This window comes from Ascidiella aspersa, chromosome 3 (genome assembly GCF_963924565.1).
Source record: "Ascidiella aspersa chromosome 3, kaAscAspe10.2, whole genome shotgun sequence".
Classification (NCBI taxonomy): Eukaryota; Metazoa; Chordata; class Ascidiacea; order Phlebobranchia; family Ascidiidae; genus Ascidiella; species Ascidiella aspersa.
Genome location: NC_139449.1, coordinates 38,201,835 through 38,212,869, shown reverse-complemented (window position 1 = coordinate 38,212,869; position 11,035 = coordinate 38,201,835). Strand labels below are relative to the sequence as shown.

The 11,035-nt window shown below is 31.3% G+C and overlaps 1 protein-coding gene across 1 annotated transcript; it reads right to left on the bottom strand.

The window, feature by feature from the left end:
- Positions 1-1,568: 1,568 nt before the first annotated feature.
- On the bottom strand, positions 1,569-10,795 carry LOC146162875 (monoacylglycerol lipase ABHD2-like). Its single transcript, XM_083383962.1, has 9 exons — positions 10,621-10,795; positions 9,897-10,107; positions 8,764-8,931; positions 7,998-8,181; positions 7,420-7,506; positions 6,422-6,577; positions 6,033-6,102; positions 5,320-5,404; positions 1,569-3,836 (listed from the first exon to the last, which is right to left on the bottom strand). Exons 1-9 carry the CDS (start codon positions 10,732-10,734, stop codon positions 3,685-3,687), a joined length of 1,227 nt encoding a protein of 408 aa, XP_083240088.1. The 5' UTR covers positions 10,735-10,795; the 3' UTR covers positions 1,569-3,684.
- Positions 10,796-11,035: the final 240 nt, after the last annotated feature.

The window sequence follows — 11,035 nt, the reverse complement described above, 5'->3', positions numbered from 1 at the left end:
TGTAGCTAAATAAAATGTCTTTAAAACTAATTCTGAATGAAAAACTTAATATGGGGCCCATTTTCTGGGCATAATATTAAATATTAGATTAATGGTGGTCCAAAATTGTTTAGTACATCACAAAAGGATCTAAAGCGTAGCGTAGATCCAGTATATGAAACCATTACCGGTACAGGTTTCATCATTCATATTTTTCAAAAACAAGACTGTGGGTCCCTCTTGTTCTTACTGGTGGTAGTTACGGCTCTTCCAACACATATATTTGGCGATTTAGCCCCTGTAGGGCATCTTATATGTATATTGCCGACTACTGATTGTGCTGTTAGTTTGTAGTTTATTCTGTACAGGAAGGTCGTAGAATAGAAGGGGTGCAAAGGAGACCAGAAAAGGTTGTTCTGGCATTGGTGAAGAGACAGGGGCCCTCTGACTAAGACAATAGATACCTAGCATATAAGCAGACACGAAAAAAATGAGATATCTACATTATAAAAGAAAAAGTTTGTGAGATGTGTGTGTGTGGCAACATGTTCCTAATGACTTCTTACAATGTGCTTACCCACGCAATACTTAGCAGAGTTCGCGAAATGTTGCCACACACACATTATTGCAGCAGTTAACAGTAAGCATTTGTTTTTTCAATAAGGATTTTTCTCACGTTTGACGCAGTTTAGCACCGGGATTACGTATTTGCTTAAACATGACGCTATCAAGCAAGTCTAATCAAATTGCTGCTGCAACCTAAAGTTTTACGTTTGGGAGTTAATCTCAATTGACAAACGTCACGGGTTTTCGTTACTTAAAAGATGTATTGCATGCTTAGCCAAGTGTTGTGCGCTATAGCTAACCGACTTCACATCACAAGATTTGAAATTTCTATTTAGTGACACTTAGTTCAAACGTTTAGGCATAAGCAAATTTGTAATGACATTAAAAAAAATATTTTTGCATTATTTATGTCATTTACGAAGATCTTCCGAATAACCGGTAAATATTCTTTAACCTGGGTAACGCCGGGTATTTCGTCTAGTATAGAACATACCAGGAGGATCGTTTGCCGCATAAAGTTACCATAACACAAAGGTAATTTTTTTCATCAGAATAATGCAGTTACGCTAAAAACGGTTATTTTTGTTGTTTATATTAAGATCTGTGCCTTTTCCAACACTGCCAATTGCTGATTTTCTTATCCATAATAAATAAGATTAAAGAAAAGATTTAAAATAACTGAAATAAAAGTAAAAAAAAATTCTTTATTAAAATACAGAAACTGAAAGTACGCCGATGACATCGTTTGCGACGCTAAATCAGTATTCAGGGGTTTTATTTATTTTTTTTAGATATTTTTTAACCCTTATGTTTCTCTTTGGATCTATTTTGATGCAGTTGATAATATAGAAGAAAACTTGCTCATTTTAATCTCAAAACTATGGCGAAGTATAAATGCGTACCTTAATGCTAACAAGTAACACTCATAGTTCTGCCGCCGATGGTTTTCGGTTCTATAAAGATACACTCTAATGTTGATACGTGCTGCCACATCTTACAAAGGTTAATTAATAAATTCAAACTTCCTTTATAATATTTATTATGATAAGGCAAACAAACAAACGAACAACAGCTAATTAAAAAGTGCAACGCTTAAAATGTCGAGCAATGAAAAATCATAAACAAAAACAACCGACTGTTTTAAACTGCAACATTTAAAGGTTTTAAAGTTAAATAATCCAGGGTTTCAAATATTTTTGGCCGATTAGTGAAAATTGCCATGTTTAAACTTTTTGTTTAAGTTAGATTATTACGACAACGTGTGGTTTTGGAAAAAATGACGATCACTGAAAAGTTTGAGTTGAAATCTTACTAAAAATTTACAAATTTGCATTTTACTAAAAATAGGACTTTTATATAGCTGAAAAGAATAAAAATTTTCGTAAAAACGTCAAGGTTTATCGTCAAAGAGTCACTATTTGCAAATCATCAAGTTAAAAAGTAAATCTTTTTTAGTTTTCCATTGGTAGAAATATACAGAGCAATAGATTTACTAATTATATAGTTATGCTTACGAGCGTGAAAATCCATACTTGCTTCAAATATTAAGTGTATTCAGGTTAAATCACCGTTTTCAACCGCGAAACCTTCAAGATACAAATATTTTCGCAAAAAGTCTTTCCATAATAGGGTTCACTCGAATAAGTTTAGCATTTAAATTTTAAGAAGTAGCATGAATATCAAAACCCATACAGAAGTAGAAGCATAACGCTTTGAAAACATCTTAAGATAATAACTGGAGGTTGTATAGTTAGACGTAGAATGAATATCAAAGCCCATACAGAAGTAGGTGGCATTTTGTAAACTTTTCAATAAATCTTTATTTATTTTCAACATGTGAAAATATGCTTCCTACTTTTATGTGGCCTTTGATATTCTTACTACGTCCAAATAGTAAGTAATGTTGCTTGGCGGGATTAACAAAATGCTCAAATACCCGAGATTACAAAACATCGCCGAATAAAATAAGCACTTTTATCGTGCAAATACACAATAGTACCAAGTCAACTTTAAACCTAAACGCCTTTGCAGAAATGAAACAAATTTAATGTGTGCTCATATCAAAGAATTGTCATAATTTATCGCTACGGTTCATTAAATAAGTAATTTAAGGAATAATTGTTAGAAATCATCTTAAACCACAAATTTTAGTGACTCTTTCGCGAACGACTATTAAGCACAAAAAACCTGAAAAGATTAAAATAATCACAAAACAACACCGAAATAAATGGTCGCAACAATTTAAAATCATTTCTTACAATATCATGCATTTTGATTGGGAATAAAGGTTCCAGCTCATAGTGTTTGAAATTGCGTAGTTCACAATACGGATAACAGTTTGAAAGTTTAAACGTAAAATATTATTTCGGTTTTGATGTGTCACAATTTTTTTATACACGTAACAAAAACTTAACTGGAAATAGAATGTTCTAAAGTAAAAAAGAAAAGCATAAAAAAGTATATTTCTAAAAAAAAAACATTTGGTAGTACTTAATTTCGAAATTGTCAAAATTTTCAAATTTTTTTGAAAACAAAACTTGAAATATGTCCATTTTAGTCCCAATAATAAGGCAGCAATGCATAAGAAAAAATATTCACAATTTTTTACCAAATTTTTCAAAATTAAAGCATTTTTGTGGGTTATAACAGAAGTATAATATTTAATAATCTTTAATAGAGTTGTGAATATAAAAAGAAATAAATGGATGACGTAAGCGGGAAATAATAACAACTATGGACGGAAAATTACCAAAAAACATGCAAAAAAGCAAAGCATATGAGTTTTGCAAATAAAATGCCAAGGCCGCAAGTAAAAAGGAAAGTCATAGGCTAGAGTTGGAACTTAGTTCAAAAGAATAAGACGAAATAGTTACTCTTGACATAGCGGAGTTAAATGGGTATAAGACACTTTTAGTCACAATTTACACAAAAATACCTCTAAACTTACAACATCCCATACCTGAAACTTTTATGCAACAATTATAAATTTTTTGATAAAATAAGATCATGTAACACAATAAAAAAAAAGTATGGTCCATTCTAAAAATGGAACATATTAAGGCAAAATAGTCAACTTGAAACAAACTTTTTTCTTGGTGGGATTTGAACCTACAACCGCGGGAATTTGTCAAGTTCAACTTAAGCTTCGACTTCTTCCATAACAGCCTCAATATACTCAGTAACAACTTCCTCTAGTAATGTTTTATCGTCGGGCCGGTACCAGTTGCCCTTGTAGAATCCAAGATGGCCGCCATGTTTGGTCGTCACAAACAGCGCCTTTTCTTGTTGCACTAAGTTTTACAATAAATAACAACATTTTAAAGTTAAAAAAAATAAAGCAATCGTTCTGAATTTATTGGTATTTCGTTATAAATAAATTACAGGTAGTTTTGGGGGATTAATTACAACAGAAACAAATAATATAATATAATCCTCAAAATGTGTCAAAGATAATGACGCCTTAAGTATCGTTGTTTAAATTAAAGCAAATAACCATTAGGACTTCACAATAAAAGCTAAAATTCAAAGCTAGCCATAGAGACCTGGAATAGGTTTCACATAAAAGCTTGTTGTTGGACCAAAAAGGCAGTCAAGTACAATATACCAATAAATTTTAAGTTTTTTTTAGTTGCACCAAGTTTCACAATAAATAACAACATTTTAATGTTAAAAAAATGTAAGTATTATTTAAAAAAATTAAATAACTGAAATTAATTTAAATTATGACAGTTATGCCACCACTGATAGCATTACAGTGAAATATAAACATATATCTTACTGACTAACAAATAAATTGATCTACTTCATGCTTAACAATATAAATCACGCAAAACTTGACATAGAAGAAAAAATAACTTAAACTTATTTATGGCAAATCACCAATAAATTCAAGATGATGGCTAGGGTTACAATCTTTTCCCAATTGTCTTTTTGACAGAACTGTTATAATGTCGACAAACTTTCGCACAACCGTGCTTAATTTGGCCAAAGTAGAAATGAAAGCTATTGAAATGCACGAAATAGAACAAGCGCGATTTAGAATTAGACAAATACGGCCATTTACAAAGATTTATAAGTATATAAAGAGCAAAATAATAGAATCAATTGACCCTAAAGGCAAATGGTAAAATCAGATCAAACTTTTCAACTTTTTAATTCTCCGGTTGGACATCAAAGTGTTTTCTATTGTGTTGGTGATTAATAATAAATGAATGGTTGAAACCAAAACGTGGCTAGATTGCTTCCACATTAATAATTCATGTGCGGGAATATCGATTGCACAACGCTGAAAGAGTTATGACAGATAACATCTAAAGGCAATCAGCATTTCAGCAAGCATTTTTATGGAGATTCCAACGATGTAAAAGGGTAAAGCAAAAGGATTTTAACCTTTTTAGTTCGGTCAACCCTATGAAGCATTTAGTGGATTTACATTACACGTACATCCTTTTTTTTTAATTGTTTCAATTTTTTCATAAATTTATGACGCGTGAAAGCTGTGATTAACTAAGGAATGAACAAAACAAGAATCAACACTACAACTAAAAATTTACATTTCAGTAAATTAAAGAATTCGACATTCAAATGCCTGATATTACCCTTTTCTTTTCAGCCTTAAAAGATATTTTTTATAAAAATGTCAATAACTATACCCTCTTTATTTGGACGTAATTACCCATTTGTTGAGAACCACGGTTATAAATAAAAATGAAAAAAGTCATCGGGAAAATATAAACTAGGTAAATTTTTGACAAGAAAATAATTAGAACTTACGACTGAATGTTTGTGGCACGTCATGAACTTCAGTGACAATAAGCGGGTCGTCCTCGGCATTTAACAACAAGATTGGAAGATCGATCTAAAACAAATAAATAATAGAAGCAACATAATATGAACTATTTAGAAATAAATTAATTTTTGTTTTGAATCAAAGCATTTTAAACGTTCCCCTCAAATTGAATTTATTAATTAATATACTGTTAAAATATTTTATTAATAAATTTACCGACGTTTCGGACAATAATATTGCAACTGGTCAAAAATATATATCGCACGCAAACAACAAAAAACACACAATGGAACAATGGTTTCAAGACTAGGCAAGAAAAAGCCCTCGTAACTGAACAATGTCTTGTAAACCGCGTTCTTTTGTGTTTTTCATTATTGATTGGCTGCTATGTATAATTTTCGCGCAGTTGGAAATTCAATAAATTGGTTGCTGAAAAATTACGTACTCCGAATTTTACCAAAATAGAGTATTTTGTTCTTTTTTTTAACATTAAGTGACCATTAATGTATTTCTTTTACTTATTTTGAAGCCCATTATGTCTTAATCTAAACGGGTACAGTTTAAATTATTTATTTTTTTAATAAAACAATGACATTTTTTTGTCAACGTCATGGATAAAAATTAATTGCTCCTGAGAGTTAATACAACAAAGCATTGAAAAAAGTTTCGTGCATATTCATATCAAATTCCAACTCACGTGATGAATTAAGTGCGCACATCCACAATATTCCATAAAGTCTCCCACACTGGAGTGTCCGTCAAAATGCCTTCAAACAAAATATAAAATAAAAATATTGCTCGTTAACAGAATTATAAGACGACTAACCGGTAACAACACATCTTAATTTTGCCAAAATTGAAATACAAAACACAACATTAAGAGGCCAATTAAATGATTAAAGATCAAGTGGGGTGTATTTTAAGGGTTTTGTTTTTTAATAATTCTACCATTTGCATATCGATAGAATGAACAACAACAATTTATATATAAATGAAACAGTTTGTGTAACATGGATGTAGCCCTAAGGGTGACCCTAGTTAGGCAAGCACTCCTCTCTAAATAGCTTTAAATATTCAACTATTCACCTGAGAAGGCCATCTTCTATTTCGTACATCGAAGTTGCCCTTTTGACTTTTTCCTCATCAAAATATCGTTTCCCCTCTGTTTTCGTTGACCTTGGGTCGTCGTAGAGGTCAAAGTTATTGTTGTCGCCCATTTTAGCTGCGTTAAACAGTTCGTTCCTGCAAATTAAATTAAAAAAATTACTTCATTGTATAAAAATTAAAGCTAGGCCAGCTGTTTTTAAACTTTTTCATTTTGCAAACCCTTTTGGCTTAACAGGAAAAGTTAAAAAAGCGGTAAAATAAAAATGCTAGCATTCTACTACGTACTAAAAAAATTCAAAATATATAAAAGCTATCAAGATTGTATTATAACTAGGGTTGGCAAGCCTTTCAATTGACCGCACTTTATTTAACCGGTCAAATACTTATATTGAATTCAAATGTTGTCAATTTGTTAAGGGTTGTTGTGATATAAGTTTTTAATAATACTTTTTAAAAGAATTCAAATATAAAATGGTTGGGTTTACCTGATGCAAACACATGTTCTGTGGTAATAACTAAGTGTTTATAATAGCAAAGTAGATTTATTTTGTTGAGTTCAGAATAAGTCATATATTTATTTAAAGGTAAAATCAAGATTTATTTTAAACTTCAATTGCATTTTGATAATGTGTACAGTATTTGACCAATATTTGACCTATTTGTCGAGTATTTGACCGGTCAAATGCCCAACCCTAATTATAACCCAATGAGAAATTAACCAAACAATAATATATTTTATCAGTAAAGGAAAGTAAAATATTTTGAATGTACTTCAAACTTTTTTATCCAATTTGACAACCAATAATAGGTCGATTTTTTACTTCAATGAATTTTATATTTTTATTGACATTCACTAATTGTTAGGAGTAGACTGAGGATTTTTATATTGGTAACATAGTTAATGCAGCATCGCACATTGTATGACATATTATATTTTCAATAGCCATTTTAAGTTGTTTCTGCGTGCAATGGTTTACCAATGTGGTTTGAGGACTTTTTTAAAGTTTGCTGCGACGAGGTAGCTGTAGATTCTCCTGTAACCTTTTGTGAGTGGAACCGTGGACCTTTGAACAAACATTACGTGCTTTAAAACATCATTGTTGCAATGATGTCATTTAACGTCACACTGTGATGTTTGCACAACAAACATACTGGCATTGTTACGACAAGAAACGCATGTAATTAACTGACATTTCAACTTAAATATGAACCTGTTTTTTATAAGCTAGTAAATCAAACTCTTAAATGTAACCTAACAGTGTTTAAATCTTTTTAAAAAAAATTGACTTTCAGGATAGACCATTACTGTTGCCTTGCAGAACATACAAATTTACCCAGTTTCAAATCTCCTCTATTTTTATTTTTTTAATTTTGCAGTTTTCAAAAACTATATTTTATAAAGTACTTTGTTGAACTCAAAAATTTTGTCCCCATACAGTTTTTAACAACTTTACAGAACTAAAAAATTTGATATTTACTCATAACTGCAAAGCCTTTGTTCTGTAAAACCATAAATCTGAATAAAACAACCCTTTAAACATAAAATTTCAATTACCTTAGGCCATCATAGCCTTGACATAAACTGACCACACAGACAACATTATTTTGTCTTGCTTTATCTTCAGCCAAATATCGAACCACAATATTCCCGCCCATACTGAACCCAACAATAATAAATGTGGTCGTGGGGTATTCTTGTTTGACAAAATCAACCATCGACGAAAAGTACTTAGTGTCACCTGAAAATAGGTTAAAAAACTTTATATGAAAAATTTTATTTAGATATAAGGATTGCCTGAAAGTGAATACAGTAGAACAAACGATTTTGGTTGCTCATCAATGATAAAGATCAAGCTATGCACTAAATTGATTTTAGTTACATTATTTTTAATGTGCCTTAATTACATTTATTCTAATTAGATGCTTTGAAGCTGTTGGTTTTTATTGTGCGTTGTGCCTGTCTTAAATAGTTCATGAGATTAGTATCACAAAAAGTAAAAGTACACCATACAATTTCCAATTACTCTCAAAATAAACAAAAGGGTCAAAAATATACTGTTTTTTTACTTATAGTGCCTAGTGGTGACACAAATTGCAATAAAACAATAAAATCATTCGTCTAAATCTTAACTAAAACGGTGAGAGGGTCATACTTTTAAAAGCTACTTAAAAATAGGCAATTTACACAAGGTTAAGTGTAACTTCTTTTAGAAAAAATATTACAACACACTTTTATGTTAGTCAGTTTCATATAAAAATATATACATATATTTAATGAATTGTGTATTGCAATGACACATTCTACTTAAAACAAAAACTACCATAAGTGAAAATTCTTGGTGATGTCAGTTTGACGTTTGGAAGTGATCCGATGTGATTCAGGCACACAACGCGGTAACCTTGGTAACGAAAGTGCTGGATAAACGTACGCACATATTTCTTCTCTGACGAATTACAGATGCCAGGGCACACAAGAATCGTTAGGCATTCTGAATAAAACAAAACAAATATAATTAAAATCTTTACTTTTGGAATCAGCTAAAAAGTGTGCATTTCCTAACACAAAGCCACTGCTTAGGTGATTTAATGGTTGTAGGTTGTAGTTGGCTGTAGAAAAAATAACAAAGCCCATACACAGGTAGGTAACATTTTGACTGTTTCGAATAATTTTTCAGATACCACCTGAAGGTTGTAGTTAGACGCAGAGTGAATATCAAAGCTCATACAGAACTAAGGTAGCATTTTGTGAAGGTTTCGAATAAATCTTAAGATAATGGTTGGAGGTTGTAGTTAGACGTAGAATGAATATCAAAGCCCATACAGAAGTAGAAAGCATTTTTTGAACGTTTTGAATTAATATAATGACTGTAGGTTGTAGTTTGACATAATTTATTCTGTACGGCTTTAACAATTATTCTACCTTTAAAACAGCTACTGTTAAGCAATGAATGTGTGCACTAATGGACTGTCATGGGATAAGGTTTTCCCAAAGCAAGCTAATGGGTTCTAATGCACAATAATGGCTTGCTGTTGCCTATCATAACAAGGGACCTATGGTAATAATCATATAAAAGAACTAAAAAAATGGTCCTTTTAAGCCTTAATAATAAAAAATTATCAGTCTATATAGCTTTATATTTCACTCTGTATCTCACCATTAAAAAACTTATACATTATATTAGAATAACAAAATTTAAAAAATATGTATACATATAACCATAGGCGCCGAATGTGGGTGTGCAGAGCGTTTTTAGACGCCTTGGATTTCATGTAGAGCATCAAAAAGCTCTGGAATTTGACCAAGTTATCAATAAATGTGCAAAATTATTTTTGTAGCACCGGTCTTAATTCACCAAAAGTGTTTAAACTTTCCTAAATTCCATAGAAATCCTAAAAGATAGAAAATAACACCCTGGAATTTTGAAAGTTCAGCGCCCATGCATATAACCATTACCTTGATTGTCTGTGATTCCCATCGGTTGAAAGATATCAAAGGTCACGGTCTCCCCCGTGTCCATTTTGATCTCATAACGCCTCCCGTTCGGCCGAGGGCAGTTCCAGCGGCCCAGCTTTCCATAAATTGCCGTCTGAATGTGGCCACACATTCCCCATACCTGAGGTGGCTGGTACACTGTGCTTAAGGACGGACAGCGAGATATGATACGCTGAAAACAAAATACCATATAAACTAATAGTAGGCTAACTTTGAAAAATTTCAACATAGAAACATTGTGGATTTACTTTTGTTTTATACCACTTTGCTTTGCAATTAGATCGGACTATTATGAAATTGTATTAGCATAAGTGTGAATAAGGTTAACAAATTTACCACCTTTGGAGCATATTGGTTGGAGATTGTAGTAAGACGTAATAAGAGTATTAAAGCCCATACAAAAGTAGGTATCACTATGTTTAAGATGAGTAAAGAGTTATTCGAAACGTTCAAAATGATACCTACTTCGGTATGGGCTTTGATATTCTTAAATTTGCCACCATTTTTTAAATTAGCATTATTTGGTAAAATACAGAACTTTAGGTAGAAATTTTTTACACATTTTAACTAGTACTTCATTTATTCCAACTTTTTAGTTCAAAGCTGGATATATCAAACATATGAAAAACCAACAAATTAATAAATGAATAAAACTATTCAAAAACCAGCAACATTAATGAAGTACCTTGATAAACTTTGACTCTGAATGATGTAATCTTGGTGAGGAAGGTTTGTCGAAGAGGTTCAAGAACTTTAAAAGCAAAACCACAAGAGTGCATCCAATTGCTTCGACCAACATTGTGAAATTCGGGGCCAATTATTTTACAGATTATTTTTCACATTATTTACAAGTAGGAGTCAAAAACTCTACACAAAAAACAAAAGTTAAACAACTTGTTTGTAGATTAATAAAGGTACGCCCTAATTTTGCATTTAAAGTCCAAATTTGTTAGGCAAAGATAGGTTAAATATGTTTATATTGTCATACAGAATGGCATTTTAATAAAAAACAAACAAATTAACAAATAAGCTAAAATAAATTGACAAAAGTTTATGTATAAAACCATGTTTAGATTTACCAAACTGTTAAATTTGTTAAA

Coding starts and splice junctions, on each gene's coding strand:
- LOC146162875 (XM_083383962.1), bottom strand. CDS start 10,734: ATGTTGGTCGAAGCAATTGGATGCACTCTTGTGGTTTTGCTTTTAAAG. Junction 5,405..6,032: donor GTGCGCACTTAATTCATCAC/GTGAGTTGGAAT, acceptor TATTTGTTTTAG/ATCGATCTTCCAATCTTGTT. Junction 3,837..5,319: donor CGTGCCACAAACATTCAGTC/GTAAGTTCTAAT, acceptor TGTAAAACTTAG/TGCAACAAGAAAAGGCGCTG.